At 31.0% G+C, this 26,591-nt stretch overlaps 1 protein-coding gene across 12 annotated transcripts in view; it reads right to left on the reverse strand.

Moving 5' to 3' along the window:
* The window catches only part of LOC143238764 (E3 SUMO-protein ligase PIAS2-like), a 124,084-nt gene that overhangs the window by 31,961 nt on the left and 65,532 nt on the right, over positions 1–26,591 (reverse strand). For 4 of the 12 annotated variants that reach the window (XM_076479281.1, XM_076479280.1, XM_076479288.1 and 1 more), the window contains 6 exons: positions 25,894–26,039; positions 14,179–14,548; positions 13,520–13,677; positions 8,966–9,015; positions 3,103–3,123; positions 1,942–2,516 (listed from right to left, as the gene is read on the reverse strand). In XM_076479281.1, the coding sequence (XP_076335396.1) occupies positions 2,436–2,516; positions 3,103–3,123; positions 8,966–9,015; positions 13,520–13,677; positions 14,179–14,548; positions 25,894–26,039 (826 nt within the window). In that variant the 3' untranslated portion in view covers positions 1,942–2,435. Of the gene's footprint in view, positions 1–1,941; positions 2,517–3,102; positions 3,124–8,965; positions 9,016–11,578; positions 12,173–13,519; positions 13,678–14,178; positions 14,549–25,893; positions 26,040–26,591 lie in introns of those variants that run through there. The other 8 variants (XR_013020744.1, XM_076479283.1, XM_076479282.1 and 5 more) reach the window with 4 other exon arrangements.

Raw genomic sequence — 26,591 nt, forward strand, 5'->3', positions numbered from 1 at the left:
AACATCTAGCAAATAATATATCTAATTTTTTATGCTTTTTATATAAATAAAAAAATATCTTTGTTTTGGAGGAAAGTTCTAAATTAAACAAATAATACACAGCTTTTAGTCTGCAGCAAATGTAAGGAACTGCTGTTAGTTAAATTGCATCAAAATCCTCACAACTGGAATTAATCCATATATCAGGGAGATACAGTAACCAGGCACTAGATGTTTCAAATGTGCATCATTAACATCATGACAAGATCACTTCTGCAAATTCTTTGTACTCTTTCAAAACTTGTTTTTCAAAAACTGAGTTGTATTTAACAACTCTAGGAAACACAAACATTTATTTTAAACTTGGAATTTATTATAAATGCAGAATTCCAAAAAGCTGCATCAACACTGTACTGGTGAATGGAAAGAAAGGCCTAATGAGATCTAAGCATTTTCTGTTAATGCAGTGTGATATTTGCACAGTTCATTCCAATGTAGGCTTACATCAATAACAAACAATTGCATTATTATTTTTGCAAACAGTTGTTCAAAATTTAAATCTTAAACTTTCACCTTTGGTGCTATAAATAAAGACCTGTATAAGTTTATTATTGCAAGCTACAGTGGAAACCCTCTAAACAGGCCAGTTTGTCTCAGTCCTGAAGGTGGCTGCTTTAGAGGGGTTCCAATGTATTTCCTTTTTTATGTCTATCATAAAACAAAACTTCACAGCCAGATGTTTTGTAGTCCTTGAATCTTAACTACAATAATTTATTTCTATGAAAGATATTTTCAAAGCAGATTGAAGTCCATTAAAATAAGATTTTAAATATATTTAAGGATAAATTATTCACAAGTCAACCAAGAACAATTTGAAGTGCTGCAATATCTTTAACTTCTGCTACTTAACGGAGAGAAAGTAGACATATCCAAGTTAACTAAAAGAAGTGCACAAGTTAAATTACACATAGCTCCTATTTCAAACACACATTTTCACTGTGTAACACACAAACACGCTTTAGCATATAGTATGTACAAAATAAATATTAAAACTAAATGAACCACAACATAAAATTATTTCACAATCTGTTTGAAGTATGTAGTAATTAACAAGACATGTACGCATTCGTATTGACCCTTGGATAGCTATGATGGATGGAATATTTTTATGTACATATAATTTCATTCTGACAAATTTACATCATAAGCATGCTGGTCATGGTCACTGAGACTGCTATCAAGTTTGTAAACATTTACTCAGTTTGTTTGTTTTTTCCAGCAACACAGAAAATAGAGAAAGTAAAACTTAAAATTCGTCACAATTGATATTTAAAACAAGCCATTTGTCTGAATAGCAAACAAACAAAGAACTATATCTGTACTGGAAAACAGACACTGGAAGATACTGTTTTTAGTTTTTATGAAATTGAAAAGAATCTGCCAAGCTAACATAAATTCTTAAACTTTAGTTCATATTTTACAGCATCTGACAGATAAAATAGTACAGTATGCAAACTTTCTGACAGGTAAATATTTATGTATTTTTTTTTAATTTTTATCCCAGATATTTACTTTTGATTTGTATTTTCACAGTTGTGTAGTTCTTATTTTCTAGGTAATTTTATTTTCATTAGGTTTTAAAACATATTCACTGTACACAGGGTTTATTAAGCAGAAAGATATTTTAAAGTAAACCAAACTCTGCTATTGGTAACCTTTAAGTGATTTGTTGCAACCTGTTACAATTTGTATTTGATATGACTGTGTTGTTTTCAATATGACACCTGTAATTCATATAGAAATACTAAACATTTACTGCTACTTTTCAATCCACTGTAAGTAAACTAGTTATATACAGTCCAATCATACTGTAGACTGAATATCTGAAAACAATATTGATATTTGTAAGATATAAATAAAGAAATGTAAACAAAAAGGATACTTTCAACCAAGAGGTCCTGAGTCAATGTATTCTTATTTTATTTTTGACTATAATGAGGACAATTATAAAAAACAAAACAACTTATTCTTTGTAAAACCGTTTTCAGATCACATACACAAAACAAAAAATTTGCTCAGTTATAAAAATCATAAGTGGTCCAAGAAAGCAACCATTTGTAAGGTATTCACAACAGAAAATATTTAATTTCCAAAAACTAGTTTTCTCCAATTTCATACTGAACTTATACTGCAATAATACTTTTAGGGTCTGATGCTTTCCCAACACATCTAGCCATAGAATGGTTCCAGTTCTGTAGCAAAACAATGTTGGAAATCTTTCATAATTAACCCATGTAATTGTTATAACTTCATGAAAGGGTTGAATCAAATGTTTAGGCTTCACAATCAGTTACTGAAATTGCAGTTGTGAAGTTTGGCTCAGAGTGATTTCACTTTTCCTTTGAGTAATGTCGAAAATGTTTTATGTTTAAACTTACATAATAGCTGTACTGCATTCAATCAAGTGAAATAACATCTGGAGAAGTTGTGCTGTTTTGTCTACTAAGTTCAGAACCCCATGTTGAGTTCACAGACATCTAAAATAGAAAAACAAAAATGTATATATATATAATGATAAAATGGATTAACATTTTTTATTTTTGTGAACAAACTTAATTAATGGCATTGTATAACTTGTAATTTTTCCCAAGCCATCTCTTAATCTTACTTATAATTCCTACTGAGCATCGTCACCAAGATATTTGTGGTGTACTGAGTTATATTATCCAAAATTTACACACCCAGAACTAAACAGTTGATGAGGCAGATCTATGCACAGTATAATTTTAACAAATGGATAATGTTAAAAAAAAAATGAAAAGAAACAGGGCATAACACCACATGATTTCAATATAAATGTGTATGAACAGTATGAAATACCAACTAGAGTTATTTAAAAAAATCCTAATTTAAAGCCATGCATAAATAAGAATATATATTTCACAAAATTTGACATGAAAATATGATCATATATAATAACACAACACAAATACTCATTAAGTACAAAAAGTTATTGTTTTATTCATTTTTAATTATGAAATATTTCTAGAGATTATAAAATATTCACATGTGAAGAACCTTTCTTTTTTGATGTGAGGTAGAAGATAGCAGTACATGACTTACCTCAGAGAAGGAAGAAGCAAACTGAAAGACAACAATGGTAGCTTATTTTTACCATCATATTTTATTAAAGTACAATTGGAGACCTTATATTTTACTGAACATTAAATGGCTTTAAGTATGTAACAAAAATATGACAATTATGAAATACACAATAAATTCAAACACTTCTCTTGAAAAATTACTAGAGATTAACTTTTAATGTTTAAAGTAACACATGAATTATAATACAAAAATACGGAAACTTGATATACGCATCCCATGAAGTCAAAATAATTGTATCAGGCTAATCAAAGCTATACTTTCTTTTCATACAAACTGTGTTACTATAATAAGAGTATAAAACATAAATATTGACATTTTTTTTTTGGTACAAAGAAGAAACAATATTTATTGTTAGATACAACTAAAAAGGTTTGGTAACACAGTTAACACATCATGGTTAGTGTTCACAGTGCTGACTTACCCTACTTTTAGCTAGAACTGTTAAATGTGCAAGTTTGTTTTTAAAAATAAAATCAGGAAACATGGGGAGGAAGGTAAATATAGGAGTATATTACTCTTGTGAGTATTCATTCAAGATTACCTTCCTTTCCTGATGATGGTAACTGCATTACAAAAACTAAACAGCTGTAACTACTAATAAAGCTTTTATCTTTTGCTGTGCCAAAAAAAAAAACCAATTATGTTTTTTTTTTACTCTTAACAACCAAAACTAATCAACATAAGCTGATAATAAAGAGTGACCTTTCTCATGCTCTTCCTGCAGCTGTATTAAGAGATAGTTTTCAGATAAATATTTTATAAATGAAACACACAAAAACAGCAAGACATAACAGAGTTGTGGTTTCATGGTCAATTCTTATAATTGAAACTACTTAGTTATGCATTATAAGCCAAACTTAGAGAAATTTCAAGCTCTGGTATTACTTCAAGAATGAAACCAGTCTGGTCAAGAATTTAAGACTTATAACGTGACACAACAGTGGTTAAGTCTGGGATATCTTTGTCAAAAAATTTAGGCATTCATATCATTGGAGAGCTCTTGGATTAAAGATAAGTACACATTCTTTTGCACTATAACCTACTTAACAAAAATTAATGCATTAAGTTTTTCAGAGGAGTTTGTTTTAATACATCTAAGAAGGCTGCAGCTACTGAGGTGCCATAACTGATATCTTTTGAAACTCTACTGCAGTTTATGCATAATTATCATGGGTGTGTATGGATATATATTTTGTACCTTTTCTCACATATATATTACTGTACTCCACCATATAAATATAAAAATATTAATAAATCATTTTTAAATGACAAAGAATTTTGTAGGGTTAAGTATTTCAAATTTTATTACACTATGTAACAAAATTTTTACCTTTTCTTGTTCACAGGCAGAAAGTGTTATTTCCCAATTGCTTATGCCTAAAGTAAATGGAAAATACCTACTTTTCTCTTTAAACTTTGCATTTGTGACCTGGGTATTGAAATTTTTAAATATATCCATTTCCCAGAACATTCCAGGTAGACTCAGTGCTGAGTAGCTGACAGAGAATTTTCTTGAACTTACAAGAATTTTCAAGAACCTTTTAAAATTTTCTAGAACTTTCCATAGTAATATATATACAAGGGCTCACTACTCACCACTTCAGTTTAGTTCTAGCTGCCTAAGTGAACACATGAACCTATCCAAGGAGGCTTTACTATAACAGGAAGCACTGGCCACAATGAACTGAATTCTCTCTGCGGAGGCACAATGTCAAGTGTGAGCTGCAAGTGAACCTCCAGAAGGTGTTGTTCCCACCATTGCACATAAAATTGGGTCTTATGAAACAATTTGTCACAGCTCTTGATAAGGAGTCTGCAGCCTTCAAGTAGCTTCGAGATTTCTTCCCTAAGTTTTCTGAGGCAAAGGTCAAAGTTGGTGTCTTCACTGGACCAAAAATAAAGATCTTAAAGTGCACAGAATTCCCTAAGAAGCTCAGTAGGAAGAAAAAAAAAAACACCTTGGGGCAGCTTTGTGGCAGTGGTTTGGGGCTTCTTGGGCAATCACAAGGCTGAAAATTATGCAGAACTGATTGAGGCTTTGGTGAAGAACTACAGCAAAATGGATTGCAGAATGCCCCTGAAAATCCATATCCTTGACGCTCATCTTAATAAATTCAAGGAGAACATGGATGCATAATCAGAGGAGCAAGGCGAGTGCTTCCACCAAGATATACTGGACTTTGAGTGCTGCTACCAAGGAACATATAATGAAAACATGATGGAAGATTATATTTGGGGGGTGATACATGAGAGTGATCTAAATTATAGTGACAAATCTCGAAAAACTACTCACGTCTAAACATTTTTGTATAACTTTATTATAAAAGTATGTAAATATTAATTCATATGTTGTTTTATTCAGACCTTACGTGAATGAAAAATGTGCAAATTTACCTGTTTTTACATAGAAAATAGGTTAATTTCTAAATTTCATTATCCAGGTCACAAAAGCAAAGTTTGAAGGGAATAATGGCCATTTTCTGTACTTTTACAACATAAGCAATTAAGAAAGAACACATATTATCCAGGAACACAATTTGTGTTATGCAGTGTTACAAAAGGCGCTAATATAAAAAACATTCAAAAACACAATAACATTGTCAAGTCATACGTCAGTTATAGTTTAAATTAAGCAATCACATTTGTGGTTTGTATCAATGAACCAAGAAACCAAGTTTTGTCAAAGGGGAAAAAAAAATGGCTATTAAAGTTTATTATGATTGAAAACTATATAGTAAAAATATTATGTTACACACAAATATGTATATAGTGTGTTTGTATATACTATTGAGTAAATTTCTTGGACATTTAGCATTTTTCTACTCTAACGCACAAGAAAACTAAAAACTTTGTGTTTAATGCAAACACAACCTTTATGAAAATTTTATTCAGATAATAAATGTATACACAAATAACTTTATGCAAACTAACAGTAAATACGTCCACCCTTTTCTTTCAAAACCACTAAAATTCATTTATGGATAACTTCAAATCATTCTGTTATAAACTCCTGTAGAATGGTGTTCCACACATCTTCCAAAAAAAACATGTTCTTATTTGATGTACACATTTATAACCAAATGAAACAACGTTTTTTCTTTCTATTTTTAGCTTGTATGTCTAAAAAGAACACGTCACAATGGTAAGTCATCAGCAGAGTGCCCATGAGCCTACCTTCTGCATACTTGAAGTTCTACACTTGTTACCAAGAAAACTTGGCCTTATTAAAATTTTTCTCTAACTTCTTTCATGAATAAAATCACTCACCTTTAAAAAATGCATTTTAAAATGTAATTCACTGAAACAGAAAGTCCCAAAACATTTATTTTACAGTATGCATTCAAAATGTTATTGAACTGGTATTTTATGAATTTATGTCAATAAGTTTGGAATCAAATTGTAGATTATAATTCACCCCTTAATATTATATATGAGTAAATTTCTTAATTTAAAAATAAATATTAAAAGAGTACATTTAAATATAGATTTCAATGAGTCATATTTAAAATTAGATGTTTGTAATGTCAAAATACTAAGTCTGTAATTTTGTACAAATTATTAACTCAAATTACTAATATTGACAAGCTAAAATATAAAATAAGAACCTTATATCTTTTTACTTTGCTGAGATGTAGTTCACTACTGAATGAAACAGTGGCCCCATTTAACTTTTTACATTTTTTAAATGATCCCTTATATACTGATACAATACTATATGATGTGAATAAACAATCAACAGCTTAGAATATCCTCAGTGATTTTTCTCAGCCATTTTATCTTTGAAAAAGTTACCATGTTCCATCAATCTAAAATTTCAATGAGGAAGGTTGTGTCTGTAATGTGCTTGAAATTTGATATTTTTTAAAATCTAAACAAATCTTAGTTACTTAGCTTAATAAATTATAGTATAATTTTATGGTATCAGTGTAGTTATTTATAAATTTTTGGTTTTTCAACTGTATATATAAAACCTAAACAAAATTTTGTTTGATATCCTCCAACTGTGAAATTTTAAAAGGCTTAGTAACTTGTATCCAGCAACAACTAAATACAAAGGTCATGGCAAGAAGAGAATTGTTTACTTTACTTGATTTATTGTTATATATTTTAAGAAAAACAAGTTTAATAATTTATTTCTAAATAATAATAATAATATATAATAATTGAAATGTGACTGTATATTACAAAATACTAGACCACTAAAACACAGCCAAGACAGAGAAGACTAAATGTCAGTTTTATATTATTGGATATGTGACCTGATTGCACGTGTACTTCCATCAATGCACGTCATGTAATGTTAGGTAGACACTTTGCACTCACACTAGTAATGAAATAGAGTCTATATTTACAAACAAAATTTTAGTAAAAATATTTCATTAAGAAACCTGCCATTCTGTACACAAAATACTTGTAACCTTTACTAAAAGTCTACCAAAGTTTGTGAAGATACACATGTGCTGTATCCAAAGTTATAGCACAAATACTTAACATGTACAAATGTGTAGATGAACTTGTCTGTATTATACCAAGTGCACTGTAAAAGGGATAACTAAGATATAACAAATACAAATTAAAAAACAGCAAAAATAATTGAATGCTATGAGCATCAATATTTTGCTTATCAATATGCCAAAGAGTCAATACATCTATTGACACCAATTTTAAAATTATCACTGAAAGCTTGAAATTGAAAATCAGTTCTTTCTCTTAGTTATAAAACAAGTACATCAACTAAGATGACAGACTGAAAAAGTGGCTTGAAAGTTAAGTTTATTTTGTGGGTTGGAAAATTGACTGATATTTCAGTAAGTGGAAAAATAAGTATGTTGGAACTGTACAATGGACCTACTTTAAAAATGTTTATAGATTGTGTCTACATTAAGAGATAAAAAGCAAAAGTAATGGCATGTCATTGTGATGATTAAGAAATTCCGAAAAACTTTCTTTTGATTAAAAGTAAGATACTATAAAAATATGAATTACCAACTAAATTTTCTATGCTAATTTTATTGACATAACATCAAGCAAAAAGTTATTTAATAAAGTTTTAAGAGTAATTCATGAAACTAAAAAGCCATGAAATGTGCAGAAGAGATTGACCTGTACTTATTACATGATTAACTGTTTTGTAATGTGTCAAGGAGTTAAAAAGTTTTGTTTTATATAAGTAGAATTTCCAAATGTACATTCTTGAATGACATAACATTTCATATTACTATGAAAACCAGCTCTTGGCAGTTTATTTAGTTATCCTGAAAATCACTAATTGTACAAATACTAGCATTTTCGAAGCAACATCTGTTAGAAAAATAAATAAGTGTGTTACATCTTAGTTACCCTATCAGTAACTATACACTAACTCCATCAGCTCTGGAACAGAATCCTAAAAAAATACAGATATATCATAGTTTTCTGAGATTATGATACTGAGACTGAGATGATAGTTCTTTCTCTCTGATACCAGATAATGAAGTGTTTTGCAAAAATATTTTAATTTTAGTTATTAAATGAGATTACCAACTGCAGATAAGTCTGAAGAAAAAAGCAATTGATACCCTTATAACACAGCTCCCAATATGTGTGTATATAGATATCAAGTAGAATCAACATCTACCACTTTAATAAATATCTTTGTCTCTAAGTCCCTATCTATAAAAATATCACTGAAGAGACCAAGGTTGTATGTGAATAGAATTATATCACCCCTTTTAAGACTTTCAGAAGAACAGCAGATTCCGTGGCACACCCCTGTAACTCTAAAAAAACAACCTGAGATAACCAGTTATGACAAATTTACAGATTTAAAGGTAATACAAACCTGTTGTTCACTGTCACTGTTGTGAAGCATGGAATAAATGTCTTGATAATCTGAAATATGATTACATTATGAGTAAATACAGTATTAATTCTTTCAAAATTACTGACAAATTCTCACTCTTTAACTTTCATGCACTTCTTATTAACATTTACTATTTGTGTAAGATCATGTATATACGAACACAAGTCACCTAGAACAGATTATACAGACAAAAGTTACATATACCTTAACAAGTTAATGGATACTTTATACAACGTGCACACTGGCTATATAACATATAACCTTATACAATGGTTTATAATGATGTATTTATGTTGGCTGAGTAAACTCAATAACAGGTTCAAAAGATGAGAGGAACAATATACAAGGTTTACCAAAGTACACCTGTTTTACCAACACAGTAATTTTGTTTATGTTAAGGAAACAGTATTAATCTATGGTTTAAATTACACACTATAATTATTTCACATCGAGATACTTGTCTACTTTAAGAAATACTTTTATATACAAATGTTATTAAGTTTTCTTGTTTTGTCATACAGAGTAGTAAAATATATTTGAACATAAGCAAAAGCAAATTTTCTCACTTATTACAAGGGTTGCAAGCAGTTTAAGTCCATTGTCCATTAGATTTTTTAGAGCAAATCACTAGGTTTGAAGAGACATTGGTAATGAAGACTAAGCTTTTACATATCTGCAACATTATCAAATATATTACACTATACATTATCAAATATACAGACCACAAATGTACAACAAGTGTACATACAACAAAAAAGGGGTTGAGTTGAGTTTGGTTGAAGGTGAACATTTGCATGTACAAGTTCATGGATTTAGACTTCATCCTACTTCAGGATTAGGAAATTCTATACCTTTTTATTAACATTCAAAAGGACTTCATGCTATCAATTTGGATGCTGTTACCAGATGAGGTAAGTAGCCACTGCAGAAACTAAAATAAATGAATGAAATTTGAAAGAGAAATGTTCTCCAGTATTTGTTGTTCTGTCGTTTTTTTCAATTTTATGGCCATGTATCTACATTACTACTAACCTATAGAAGTACGTAATCTTAAGGCCTCATCTGACAACTCGCATTTGTTCTTTCATTTAATTGAAAAATAGATGCATCTTGAATCAATTTTTACACAAATTTATTATTGGTTCTTCAAAGACAAATGAAATTCTGTCACTTAAATCCAAACTTGACAGAATTCAATAGCTGGTATACAGTATTATACGTGTAACAGGACCCTGTAAAAGTTTAAGAATGCTGCATTTAAAGAACTACTTCATATACTTACAGGTTTGAAAAGATACATCTGTGGGTGGCAAGAAGTGTTTATACAAGCATAGTGTTTTTTGTTAGAGTAAAAATCATTGAAATGGTGTTTCTGTTAAGGCAGTAAAATAATTTTCATGATTCTGTCCTTTTATCCAACCATCCTACATATCATACGATTGAACTCCTGACCCTAAAGTTTCAAGGCTTAGGCTCGGCCATGGCATAAACACTGTCAAAATGAAACTAGTGTATGTACATTGCTCATGATGTATAGTAGTTATTGTAACAAATAGGCTAACACAAGGTGTTACAACCATAATTTCTTTGCTTAGGAATGAAATGAAAAGCCACTTCTCAAACTATCAATTAAATTGCCAAAAATTCACATTGAAATATCTCCAAAACAAATTACTGTGCGATTTCCATTAAACAAATTATGTTACAAATTTTTAGTATTTCTTGCAGTGACTTAAAGCACCAAAGTATCTGGTGACAACAGATGGTTCTTTGACTTAAGCTCAATGTAATACCTGACACTGTACGACAACTCCTGACTTATGCCATGTTTCATTTGTTACATGTGGAATTGAGAAGTGATGTTTCCAACAGTGCCACATGTCTACCGTGTACGATTTTCTTGGTACCAGAGCATGACAAAATAGATGCTGTATATGTATGGGGATGTCTGTGGAGTTGGTCATTTGCAAGCGTAACCTGCAATGCAAATATTAGATTTATTCTGTTCACTTGTGATATAACAGGCAGATCAGTTTGCCAAGAAGGATTTTATGGGATGCATGCCACAGACCTTTAATTGTTTTGTATAAGTTTTTAAATTTTAGGCTGTAAAGTGGGGAAGATCATCAAACATGATGAAAATGGGCAGGACAGACAAAAAGAGGGGCCAGATGGCTCACCACTCTCAGAGATGCTAAGGCAGTGATATAAAATACAGATGACGAAATTGTTAAGTAGGAATTGTGAAAAACAAGATATAACATTTTAAGCTACACTGCTTCAAACAATCATACTGGTAGAATAGGCCTAGGAATAAATATAACGAAAGCAGAACTATGTTAGTACTGTGAGGATACAAATACAGAAACCATGCACAAACTGTTTGGGTAGAATTATAGCATGGCTCAATATTAATAGAATAAAACTAGAATCATTGCTGAGAATGATAAGCATACAGAGAAAAGGGCATATAATGGTACATTATACGGTGTAATAAAAAGAAAAAAAGATAATGAAAATAACATATATTAAAACCAAATATTGGGAAATTTTGAGATCATTAAATGGTCTGCTCAAAAAAATAAAAAGTGGATTTCCTATAAATAATATACTTTTCACAGTATTTTTAATACAATTTTTCTATGAGAATTAAAAAATATTGGAGGCAACAAAAATTATTGTGGAATGTAAGATATAAAACATTACACATATAATATTTACAAATCACCTTACAATAGTGCTACATTGCACTGGTAATTATACCTTCACCAAGTCATTACAGTCTATGTCACCACATCCAGTCAGGCTTTGTCTGATAATAGTGTACCTTACAAAATAGCCTTGTAACATAGTTTCCATTGGAAAAGGCCTCATCATAAGGCTACTATGTTCAAGGCACTCACACATACAAACACATCTGCCTGATATTTATATAGTGTACAAAAGACTGAATTCTCAGCAACAATTTCACCAGTCTTAATGCAAAGAAACCCATCTGTTACATCTAATAGTTGGGACAGTATGTCTTCATATGTGAAAGCAAGTGTATTCATATAATTTTCCAGCTGCTTGAGGAACACAATGAAGAAATGGAAGGTATATTGAAAGCCTCATCTTAGTGAACACATATCCTGTTAGCCTGATGTCCAGACAGAGATCCTTCTTGATTATATTTTGTATTGTTCCCTAAAAGATGTGGACAGATTGACCAGATTACTTTTGTGTCAGTGGAATATAACCTGTTTCAAAAAAACATACTTTGCGTATCCCAGTGGGCCCACATGACATCTTGCAGAGCTCTTTCAGGTTGATTTTGTGGATTAAGTTGATCATTATTTCCTTATTGTTCAATGTCATTAACTGAAAGAGATATTCCTGTCCTGCAAAATCTTAAGTCTCAGGTGTGAACAAATCTTTATGATATGAGTGTATGAATATTTTATTTTTGAAACCACTGTTAAAAAGGAATTACCAGTGAAATGCCAAATATTGTCAAAATATAGTTCTCAAACATGTTCTTCCATAGCAAACTGATACTGATTGTGGTTGTCATGTGACTCACTGACTTGTATATTAAAAATCATTTTAATACAATGTTCTAAACCCTGTATTCACCCCTGTATAGTTCACAAGTTAATTAAAAATACATTTTGCAAAATTGTTAATTTACTATCAAACATTTATTACTTTTTACCTGATTAAAGTATGGGTGCACACACACACACAAAACAATAAAATTACATGGACGAAAATTAATCGTACAAAAACAAGTTCATAAGAATAATATAGCTACTCATTTGTCACTTATCCTTGCTACAAACTGCTACCAAGAAATGAGACATCAAATAAAGCCCAACTGAAACAATGTTAAGGAAAAAACAAAACAAAACACATACACAACTTTGTGTCTTTGACTGCTGGCCAAATCCACTCCTGGGACATTTAACCCTTTCTAGTCCATTTTTTTCAAGTTTTTACAGGGACAAAATGAGACAATCAAATTTTGAAAAATTCTATCTGATGTCTCACTTCAAATTTACAAAATTATAACTTAAATGCTAAGGTTTTAAGTTTCCTTTTTTACATGTTTTACTAATAATTGTCTGTTTGTTTGTAACTAAGCACTAAGGTGCACAACTGTGCTCTGTCTACCATGGGTATTAAAACCTGGTTTTTTGTGTTGCAAGTCCACAGACATACAACTGTGCTGCTGGGGGCAACAACTGTTTACCATAAAATAACTTAGAATCTAAAATGCTTGTCTTAATTTTTCATATATAAATAGAACATGAAAGACAATCTCTACTTTCTCTACTTGCATGAGTTAACTTTAAAACACTTTAATGGATTCTTAGTAATGAAAAGTTATAACTTGAGACTATTTGAAAATAAACTGTATAATACTATCTATGTTATATAGCAGGTTTTACTTTATCATAAATTATAAATTGGTAAGCAAATATTAAAACACATACACTAATACAATAAAATCACAAAAACTGGTACTTAAGAATACAGAAAAATATTACATACGTTGGTAGGATAACATTTGTTCTGAGGATGTTGTAAGGTATTCTGGATATGGACTGGAGACTGGTGGATAATCATTAATATAAGAAACATTAGGATATCCATTACTACTTTGGCTTAAGGGCTGATTTGAAGATGGAGTGTCTGTCAGCATACTGACCCTGAAAGTCATGTAAAAAAATGTCTATATTCTTATTGAAATTAAATATCTAGTAGTTAAGTACAAAATATTTAGATCATTAACACAAAACATAAAACCCAATAAAATTCATTATATGGCTTCTTAAAGTTCTGAAAAGCAAAATACCATTTTACAATTTCAAAGTCACTTTGTTGTAGCTTTATAAACAATTCTAACTATTTACAGTCAGAAAATAAACGTCCATCAGATGCTCAACATAGATGCAAAAAAGGATTTGCTCAAATGAACGTTTTTAGTTAAAAGCTACCATAACACTTAGGGTACTCAAATCTTCATTATGGCTTATCTAATTCACTCTAGAGACAGACAATTAATAAAAATTCTTGTTAGACTATGTAGAAAAAAAAAAACTTCATGTTTTTTCTTTAACCCTAGAATACCAGCCTGGGGTCACTAAAACCCCATACAATTTAAACCTGTACACTACACTATGTTCTAGGATTACAACTGCGATACTTACAGGGTAGATGAAGGTGTTGAAGTCACTGGTCTTGGATTACTTTCTACAGAATAAGATTTTTGGAAGAGCTGGTTTGAGTACTGCTGGGATCGATGGATTCCTCCAGTGGATGATGAGCTGGTCAGGGATCCTGGTTGAGAAGTCACACTGGATACCACAGAATGAGATGAAGATGTTACATGAGATGGTAATAACAAGGACAGAACATCATCAGAAGATGACACAGAAAGTGTTGAAGCTGGCTTTACTGGCTGTGTTAAAGTTTGGGCTCGTGACGCAGAGGGCTGGAAGTCGCCATCTTCATCAGAACTACTATCGATTGTGAGATCAATGACTTCAGAAGTACGCCGTTTCTTTGCTGGTATTGGAGCTACATATACGTACAGGTACAAAAAGAAAAACCCATCATTCTAATGTTTTTGATAGTGGCTGTAATGATTTTAACAGTGGTATATACTATAAAAGTAAAGAAAAAGTATGCAAGTTGGTTTAAGTATAATTTTATGCAAAACATATTGAAAAGTTTTGCTTTTAAGAGTAAATTATATATAAGATGACGTTATGTTAAGAAGTAATTATCAACAGAAAATCCAATGATCAATAATGAATCAGGATATCTTTTCCAAGCAACAAAAAGAATGTATGCACATAGTTATCCCTAATTTTGAGCTAAGTCAGGTAGTCAACAGCGCTTATTTTCAATTCTTAGACTACCTTTAATTGACTAAATACTGGGGTTTGACAACCATTTTTATTGCTGTAATGCATATACATAATATTTATTACCTTATTTAGTTAGAAAGGAAAACATTTCAAGTTTACAAACACTTTAAAAGTTTTTGTATGTGTATGTTTCTAACATATGTAGTTTTAACAATAGAACCTTGGTCAAAATATGTCTATGTTCCTTTCACTCTGTTAACTGCTGTTCAGATCATTCCCAAATCATATTGTGTGTGACTTTTTTGTGTAGAAAAGGTTGTTGTAGAATATATTGCAAGACAAAGAATGATCTTTTGCACTGGTGATACCTTGAGGGTTAGATTCTTTACACACATACATACATACACATAAGAATATCCATCAGTAATGTGGAATTTGCAGTTATAAGGCTGGCATTACAAAATGTTTCATCTAAAGTTATGCTTCAAACACTGGAACAGGTTTTAGATACAGATAAACCACAAGAGTAATCTATGGCCAAACCACTTAAATTTACTGTCACTAATCCTGTCTACTTGACTGATTGATTTGAATAAATAAAGAACACTTTTAGATTACGCTTGGTCTCTTCATTCAACTTCTTAAACTCAGAACACAAAACTTGCTCTCCACAATACATTTTTTCCTTCAAAACTCTTATTAGCTGTGGGATATCATCTGAAAATAACTCAGTGTCAATGAGAACTCCACACAGCACACCCACAGTCCTGAAGTGCAGTGTGCTTTTTCCTGCCAATGATGCATGAACCTCAAGTTCGAGTACACTAATTGATACAAGGTTACACCCAGCCAACACATACAGACACTGAACCATAATATATAAAGAACCTCAACGTCCAAACAACCTCCAGACCAAGATGCCTTCTAACATCAAAAATGAACCACACAAAACTGGATTCCATACCAAGTGTACTAAATTTTAAAATTTTAATACCCCCCACTTTGTTTGGTGTATGCATTAAAAGATACTTTTGTTACACATATGTAAGTAACGTTTTTACAATATACACAAAAACACTAAATAAATGGAACAAAGAAATGTCTGATTTTTAAATTTATTTCTATTTTACGGGCATGAAAATGTTCAAAATTTAACTATTTCTATTAAAATGTAGAAGAATAGAAACAAAATACTTAAAAAAAAAGATTTTCAGTACTTACAGTGTTGTAAGTAATAGTAAATACTCTAGTTAATACATTAGTTGCTGACGATGAACTATTTTCTCATTTGTGTATTTTGCCAGACCATCAACGGTGTGCCACACATACATTAAATCTTGTTGCTACTACCGATAAAGAAAAAATGTCTCAATCAGTAATAGCAAAAGCTCAAACCTTATGAAATAAAAATGGCAGAAGGACTGTAGTTGTCAACACAATTGAGAAAGAAATAATGAGATGCTTGGTTGCTCTTGTGTCTAACTCATCGGAATTCAATGGGTGATGTCCTAAATAGCATAGACAAATTAATATCTGGAAGTGACCAAGTACAAAACAAAGTTTTGATCAATTGGGCATTGTGTGGCTGAATCAAGAGGAGAAATTTTTATTTCAGAATACATTCGAGTTATGACACCTATCACTAGAGCACTTGACATCCTGCAGTTCAAATTTATGGGACTACTAATTCCATCCTTGTGTTTGTTGAGCCATATTGGGCTGAACAATAAATGGTTAGAAATGTGTAAACCCTTTGTTGAAGTATTAATTCAAAGCATAGAAACTAAATTTAATAATGTGTTCAACGATGACAATTCAACTCTATTGGCTTATAGAAAATTGGAAGGAACATGTTTAACAAAAAGTGATAGCAAAGATAGAACACACAGCACAATACAGTCAGAATCATTTAATCAAGATAGCATGACAGAAACAAAAGATGATTATTTCAGATACTTGCAAGCAAAGGGGGACAAAAAGTACTTGACACAAAAGTGCTCAAGTAGTTGGTGTTTTTCCAGGTGAATCACTTGTAAAGTCCATTCACAATGATGCATTTCCAGACACAGTCTTGAAGTCAGTTTTCATTTAATTAAATACAGTTAATCCATCAAGTGCCACAGATGAAAGTTTTTTTTTCAATTGGAATAGATGTGCTGAGTGAGATAAAGAGGTGCTTCTACTTTTGAATATAACTGATATTGGCCTCTCAAAATGATCATTTTAACATTGCAGTTGTTACATAGTTATTTCACACAAAATTGATAGGCTATTTATTAGTTATTTTAATCACATGCATTCCTTTTCTTTGTATAAGCAATACATTGACCTCATTTTGAATATCATAAAAGAATAAAAGCCACTCTTTTAATTGCTATTCTAAAACCTCTCATTGTATAATGCATTTTTATTTTGCTTTGAGTTCAATACTTGTAGTTCAGTTCTATATAGATATGTATAATAATTTCAGAATATAGGTATCAATTTGAAAAATGTTTTTAAATGAATAATGTTTGGGGCAATGCCACAACTACTTCTGGCAAGTTGGTTTGGTGTTTATGGCATAATTTCAATAAATATACTATTTCTAACATAAAAATTATGTGTATTTATAATCCATAATGCATGATGTGACTTACTGGTGTTTATCTGAGACTGCTTACATTTACTGCAATTGCAAAGGAGATTTTAATTTTCTGGATGGACCCTGCTTTTAACTGGGCCTTAAGTTTAGTTGATACATTCAAAACTGGCACGAATCTGCAAACAGAACTCAACTCACTATTCATGTCTACATTTTGAGGTGAACAGCACCTATAGGACATCACACAAGGTATAATTTGTGACACAAAACATTCCTACTACTATTTGTCCACAGATTTCAATAAATTTTGCATCTATTAAGTTTTATTATAAAATATACACTTTCACAATCAGATGCAGCCATAATGTAATTATAACACAGTGCACTGTGATTAGATAAACTAATGATGCAAGAAAAAAATCAGCAACTTAAACAAGCATCTTTCTCTGTGGTCCACTCTGAAAAATGTTGCATAAAAAAACAATGCAGAGGAACCAAAATGATGAAAACATGTGGCACTGTAATTTTGGTAATACATGTTGAAAAAATTAAATCTGGATATCTTTACTCTTATTTTTCTTGTGAATTAAGAGACCTTCCAGTATTTCAGATAATATACAATGGTTTAATGCCTCTATTTTTAGTCGGCTTTTCTTGACAAATTTTATTCACTAGTTTCTTCTAATTTTCAGTTACTAAAATGGCCCAAATATGATAGGTGCATACATATATTGGCTTATGAAATACCAAGCAATGGGAATTACAAAGACTATTTATGCTGTTCAAAATTGCTATGAGAAAATTTCAATTAATTCTATATGGAATGTTTCAAAGACAATGAATGAATCAGCATACTGCTTACCAAGCATCCTAAATATAGATAAACTAAATTTTGTGGAACTATTACGTTTGTATTTCACCATATTTTGTGATATTTTGTAGAAACTTGTGTTACATTCAGGTTTAAATAGTTAACCACTACATAAGAGGTTCTGCCATGATAATAGTTCTATATAAGTCCAAACGAGAAGTAAAAAACTAAAACGAAGTTTGACATTTTTTACAAGTTTTTATGAAAAGTATTGTTAGCTTTGGATTGACAAGATAAGTATTTTGCATTTCTTCAAAGGCTTTTACGAAAAACATTGTTAGCCTTGGATTGACAGCATAAGTTTTGTAATTTGGTTACTCCCAGAAAAATAGTCTCTACTTATGAAAATGTATTATGAATGGCTATAATTAAATAGTAGCTTGTGGTCTATAGGTATATTAGGTAGCCTTGAAATTGCACATTTTTTAAGCTTGCTATAGTTGTGTCCTATAGAATGATCAGAGCATGGAAAGCATTTTGGCTTAGGTGGCTTTATAATTGTATTATGTTTTATAGATTTTATACTTACAATTAGCATGTGGACTGCATTTGAAAATTCTACAAATACTGATGCAACAGCGACAAAATACATTTTAATATCATATCTTTTATGCAAATATATTATGAAATAGACATTACCAAGAAAGTTCTGGTGTATATTTAAAAAAGAAAAACTTTCAAAAACAGATATACAATTAGCAGTGACTTTATGTTTTGCTTTACTTAATTTTATAATGAGTTCATACCAATAAATCAAAGACACAGTATTAAAATATTATGGGTTTAAAATTTTGAATTATTGATGCAGCTATGAAATTTTATGCAAGTGAAAAATGGATGAAAAGCATTATGGAAAAAAAATGCATTGATCTGGGAGGTACAATAAAAGAATTTCTTTTGAGTAATTTTACAGATAACTTGTAAGACTATTAAAATGTGGTTTTGAGTTGACTATATTGATATCAAAAATTGATAAAAAAAATGGCACAAAAACAATTATACTTACTGACTTGCTATGAGTATCTCTTCTGTGTCATTTCTATAGGCATTCTTAAGATATTACTGACTTGCTATGAGTATCTCTTCTGTGTCATTTCTATAGGCATTCTTAAGATATTACTGACTTGCTATGAGTATCTCTTCTGTGTCATTTCTATAGGCATTCTTAAGATATTACTGACTTGCTATGAGTATCTCTTCTGTGTCATTTCTATAGGCATTCTTAAGATATTACTGACTTGCTACGAGTATCTCTTCTGTGTCATTTCTATAGGCATTCTTAAGATATTACTGACTTGCTATGAGTATCTCTTCTGTGTCATTTCTATAGGCATTCTTAAGATAATACTGACTTGCTATGAGTATCTCTTCTGTGTCATTTCTATAGGCATTCTTAAGATATTACTGACTTGCTATGAGTATCTCTTCTGTGTCATTTCTATAGGCATTCTTAAGATAATATGCAAATACAAAATGCCTATACAAATGACAGAAGAGATACTCATAGCAAATCAGTTCATTTTTGAGCAAAGCACACTGGGCTACCTACTGGTCCACCACAGGAAATCAAACCCCAGATTTTAGCACTAAGTTCATGGGTACAATTAACATGTAATTGTCTATAGTCCTCTCACAGAAAGGTTACAGCTTTCCTTTAGAGTGGCTACATCCTACTATGTGAGTGGTTATACACACTGTAGAAACCCTGCAGAATGGATTTAAACTGTCAGAAGAAGTGCTACAAGTTCTACAGGAGGGTTAGATAACTATATGGTGACATACAATATAAAATACAAGAGATGTGCACTAATGGCAATAATTATTGAAACACACAAGTGTTATAATATGTATGGGGTTTTGAGTCCTTTCTAATTCACAATTCAGTAACCTAAATGAACTTAGGTATATATATAATGTATTTATATTACAACTAATTCATTATTTGATATTATTACAGATTCTTTTCAATTTTAACCCTTGATGAAGAAGAAACCTTTAACATATACACACACACACACACACACAAGTGAAATACAAAGCAACACGTAATAACTAGACAGTGAACTTATTAATGATACAAAAAATTATTATGGAAAATACAAAAGTGAATAAGTTGTGAATAAGTGAATAAATAAATCCACTACTAATTTATATGTGAACCCTTTGATTTATGCAGGGCATTACTCTTGTTTTTTTATGTTGCCATAAGTTCATTAATGTACAATTTTGAAGTATTGATCTAAATATCCTGCATTTATCCCCAGAATTTATCCATATAGTTTGGTTGCTTTTTGAATTTCTCATTTTTTACCCAAGGCCATACCTCTTCAACAGTGTTCACATCAGTGTGCAGACTAATCCATAGTTATGAGCGTTACTTGCTATATACTTGGGATCATTGTGTTGCTAGTGGATAAATTACTTCCCAATGAGTCATTCTCCAAGGAAATGGCATGAATTACCAGAATTTGCTCAAATTTGTCAACAATTATTGTTTTAAGTTTGTGCATATTGTTTACACTACTGGCTGAGATGCAGCCCCAAGCTTTTACTCTCTCTCTCCTCACATCAAGCACCACTGATTATGATAAAGTTTTCTTCTCCATCATTAAAAACCCATTATTAATAAACAATCTGGACTTAATTTCATTTATAAACAACAAACATTTTTAACTTTTCTTATTCTTCTTTTTAAAGACTGGCCATTTCCAATTTTTTGTTTGGTTACCTCTTCTCAGCAGTGGTTTTCTGCAGTTACATGAACAGTGAAACTGCTTCATGTACCTTACTATTACTGAAATGATCCAAATAATGGGAAGAAGCAAATGAATGAGTACACAGGTACAGACCCATCTAATCTTTATGAAGGGCATTCCCAACTCCAGTCATAAGATATGTAACAGGAGATTAAAACTGGAGGAGCAGAAAATTGAGATGAATGGCATACTCATCCAGATCTGGAACACTTCAAAGAGCACAAAACCCCAAAATACCCAATAGATCACTGACTTCTGTAGGAAGAATCTGTCACAAAATGATAACAGCTCCACAAGATTCAGGGTAACTAGAATATATCACACCAACAAATTAAATTTTATAACTGTGGACCCAAAACAGTAGGTCCACTGTTTATAAACAAAGGTTTATTGACCAACTACCTCATGCCTGGAGATGTATAAAATCATAGATGAATTGTTGGAATGTAATATTATGGATCAGCTCTAAAGGGCTGAAAAGAATGACCCAAAACCCAAGGAATGGCAAGGATATCCAAGAGATTAATATGGAAAGAGGTCTCAGAAAGAGTCCACCTCCATGAAAGTCTAAGGAAGGAAATACAAAACAAAGACACACCTGAAAAGAGTTGCTAAGAGTAAACAGAGGACAAGATATATTCACACCTGAATCCAAATGGTTCCCAAAATTACTTTTACAAAGCTCGATATCCATAGAGGGTTGAAAAAACTAAATACTATCCCAAAGGCTCCTCAATAAGAAGGGTAAGTAGTAAAATCACAGGAATTTTTTTTTTTTTATCCTTATCACTTGATTCCTGTTTCTACTGCTCTTGATTATGCTGTCCAAATCTTTATTGTCAAGTGCAAACAAATCCTCACATAGTAAGATAGGACAATAAGTAGTTGACTCAGACAACTGCATAGAGGTAGCCAACCCTTTATTAACTTGTCATTACTTTCTGAGCAGTTAAAGCTTACTCAGATGCCATTAAAATGGCTTACAAATTAGCTGTAGTAGTTACAGTAGCTGTGGTAGATGCCACATGGAATTGAATGTATATAACGAATTGATATGACTGGAAAAAGAAAAATTTATCTCCAAAACCAATTCTCAAACTGTAAAAATTTGAAAAAATATAGTTGCAAAAAACAACTATAAATGAACAAAATCAAATGAACAAAAACCTGAAAATAGGAGCAAAACACATTTGATCTGCAATACTGCCAAATCAAGAAGTGGTTTTGGTCTTCGTGGAAACTTGTTTGTTTGTTTTGAATTTCACGTAAAGCTACTCGAGGGCTATCTGTGATAGCCGTCCCTAATTTAGCAGTGTAAGACTAGAGGGAAGGCAGCTAGTCATCACCATCCACCACTAACTCTTGGGCTACTCTTTTACCAACGAATAGTTGGATTGACTGTCACTTATAATGCCCCCACGGCTGAAGGGCCTAGCATGTTTGGCGCGACAGGGATGCAAACCTATGACCCTCAGATTACGAGTTGCACGCCTTAACACGCTTAGCCATGCTGAGCCCTACATGGAAACGAGTGCATTAGAGACAATAGGAGTTTTGTCACGTTCCTATTGATGGAGGACTGCTGCATGATCTTATGCATAACAACAAGAATTTAGGTGGGAATGTTAAGGCTAGAGGCAAATACATATTTGCACATAGTAGTGCAAGTCAAAAAAGGTTCTTTGTGAGAAGGTTTAAGTACTGTATTAGAAAGAATTTCCCAAATCAAAACACAGGCTTTTTCATAATTCTTATACTGAATCTAAGAAAATATTCTTATTCTGTTTTCTTCATAGAAGAGAAAATTCCTAAATCTCATAAATGTTTCAGCTGAATGGAATCTTGAAATTAACAACTTGTATTTATATAATCACATACACACACTTCAATATTACATATATATGGTCTCTCAGGTTTAATTATTTATAACACTACTTATCAAACACCCAAGTCCTCACACACAATCAATCAACTATTTTTCTAAAGAATAGAAAACAAATGTTTACATTTTGCATGATTTGTAGCAGAGTTTATATGTTATCCTGCTCAGAAATGGTTTTTCATTTTACAAACAAAAGTGTGTGCATTGCTGTAACACAAGGAAAAGATCATTTTTTTAAATAGTCATAACTTTATTTAAATTTAAGACAAATATTTTAGTTTAGTTTTCAATGTCAAACTACAAAACTGTTGTAATCACTTAAGAAAAGCAGTATGTGCCAGTTTTTTCCTTAATATTTTCTTATCAAACAGCTACACTCTATAGACATGTTATAATAAAATTACATAATAAATACACATATAAGTTATATTAAGATGATTTTGAATAAGTGAATAAAAATGTATCAAAACTACATCATAACATCATATGGCATTTCATAGGTAGTGTGATGCCACCATAAACTGATAACATTAGGGAAGGGAATGTAATAGCCATTTTCAACATAAAATATTCATATGATAAAGATGTGTTCAAATTGGTAATATCTTTTGTTTTTAAGAATTCACATGTACACAAGCACTCAGCAATTACATACCTCAAGGAGATGGAGAATAAAATGAGTATTCATGCTATTTCATATAAACACATACCAGTCAAATTACCAGATGTATAACCTAAGTATTTCTGTGTGGCTTGACTGCACACTAGATGGACTATGGAAAGCATAAAGAAGAAGGATGTGCCTTGAGCATAAAGCCTCACAGCTAAGCCTTTTGTCATGGAAACTATGTTGTAAGACTATTTTTAAGATGCATTGTTGCCAGATAAAGAATGACTGAACATGGCAACATGGATTGTAATAATGTGGTGAGTCTTCAATCTCATTTTAATGTAATGTTTAATTTTATATAGAAGACTTAAAAGAATAAATAACACATAGTGCATGTCCAGACAATCTGCACACTTTTTATGTATCTGCTAGCTTCTATAAATTTTATTTGCAAAACCTGTCTTAACTGCATTTTACATAACCTGTTCAGATTTGTAATACTCCTGTAACATGAAAGTACATACATCTTCACTGAGATTGTCACTTGCCCATACAATCTCTGTCTTATGCAATTTATTCTCATGCGAGTAATAAGCTATTTTCAAGATGTGAAATCCAACAGCAATGTACTCACTTAAAGTATATGTTAAATACACATTTTGCCTAATCTGTATTGGCTATATAATTTCTACAAAATAATTACATACACAACACTTTCTGTAGTGACTGTTGCCCATAAAACCTGCATGTGTTATTTTTAATAGTTAAGTAACTAGTAGCTATTTCTAACCTATAGAATGCATATAACAGAAATTGTTATAGAATATATATAGTATATTGTAGCTTGCCTGTATATAAAATTAACAAAATTACTTCAGTATGTTACATATTGTATACTCTTGTGTGTTAAGGTGTTTAATACCATGTGAAGGGCAGGAGTCCAAGAATGTATATCATAATGTTTTAGTTATATTTAAAATTTATATAACTTTACTTACAATGCACATCAGTAGACTTGCCATTAAGAACCTAGTTATAATTCAAATTTTAATTTATTAACTTCAACAGAAAATATTTAAATTAATTCTCAGACTTCACTTATCTTTATCATGATGCTTGTTCCTGTTACCTGCTTCTTAACCATCCCTATATATCTTGAGTTTAACTTTAATTACACATTTATATTACAGATATCACTGATGAAATTTTAATTTCATAGCACTTACAAACTCGCATGCCATGCCCTCCTGTTACATTGCCCCTCACAAATTACCATTTATCTGATGTTTGCTACTTCATATTTTATAACAAATAGAAACGACTAAAATTTTTATTTATTGACTAACATATAATGCAATTTTGTTTTCATGACAGTTTTTCATTTGTTTTGCCTAAATTTTATAGTAGTTATACAACATTGTATGTTTTTGTATATTTTTATTATTATTTTTAAATGAATATTCCAAATAAGTAAAACTTATGATATACTAGTACCATCATTACACAAAAGAGGCTTAAGTTTTATTGACTGACTGACGACAATAAATAGAACTGAAAGCACTAAATGTCTTGCTTTTTATGCAAAGTTTTTGTTCATTGTTATAAAACTAACTAAAGTGTGAAAATTAAATACTTATTCTATCCAATAAAAAAATAAGAGAAGTTAAATAACAAAAGTTCATCAATGAGGTATGTGCTTGAGCAACAAGCATGTTATATTAAAAGAGCTAATGCTTGTAGCATGAAGTTTAACTTTGTTAGGCATATAGTATATTTCAATTATAGTAAACAATAATCCTGAAAAGGGTTAGGTCCAATGTTAATTTATTTATAAATCTGTAAAATATTTAACTAATTTTAATAGAATAAAAAATTCATTTAAACACAGACACACAACGAAAAATGTTTTTATTTAAGGCTAAAGCAGTTATTGTTACTTTCTAAAAATGCTGTGGGTAGTGTTAGTGTACAAATTACAAAATGTTTGATGATCCTTCTCACTACATCTATACACTATTTATTTATTCATTTTTTTTCTGTATATTAAATATTCCTTATAGTTACTGTTTTGGTATTAAGAGATGAAACTTTAGAAAGAGTAGAATAAATTCCATTAGTCACAACACATTACAAACATACAACCATATTGTTTTCAAGGAAATGTATGAAGAAACTCCCTCCTAATGCTCACAGCCCTAAAATCTGCATTTTTTTTCAGTAATGGGATATGAATAATGGACCCACAGATGTAGTCTTGCATGTTAAACATTGGGTCATGGTAAGCTCACTAATATTTTAACTTAAATGGTTATCTCCTATTTAGAGAAATACATAATAAAAATAACTTACATGAAATACTTGAGCTCTTCTGCACTACAGGGTTATGAATAATTTGTGCTGATTTCTTTGGGAGCACAGGTGTCCAGGAACCATTCTCATGAAACTGAACCTCCATACACTCAATAGGTGCTTTGGTGATGAGCTCCATAAATAAACTGCAGTTAGAAGATTAAATAAACCACACTGAACAGACTAATTAAAACTGAATATACAACATGAAATACATGGTTGTTTTATTCATAAAATATTTCCAATGTGAATGGTGCATACTGACATGCCCCTCACTTGGCCTTAATTCACTTAAGGTTTTGTTTTTTAAATTTCAATGTGCTCTTATAAGAATCTGACTAAAGTATATTCTATAAGCCACTAATATATTCACTGTTTTAATAATTTAAGTTTAAATTTTGTATTTATAAGAATGGCAAAGCCACTGAAACTACCCGTGTTTTCTTATAGTAAAGCCATACAGGGCTATCTGCTGGAAACTACCTCTAGCCATCCTTAGTTTTGAATTGCTGACCAAAAAGTAGGAATTGATTGTTATTCTGATAACACACCCTTAGCTTAAAGTACAGAGAATATGTTTTAAACATCCATGACAACTTAATCAAGTTCTATGCTGATGTACAGCAGAGGCTCTAACAAAGTTGAAATTGAAAGCAAAATGCAACCATAGTTAATGTTCTGCACACTAAAAATCAGAC

The sequence above is a fragment of the Tachypleus tridentatus genome, chromosome 13 (genome assembly GCF_004210375.1).
Source record: "Tachypleus tridentatus isolate NWPU-2018 chromosome 13, ASM421037v1, whole genome shotgun sequence".
Lineage (NCBI taxonomy): Eukaryota > Metazoa > Arthropoda > Merostomata > Xiphosura > Limulidae > Tachypleus > Tachypleus tridentatus.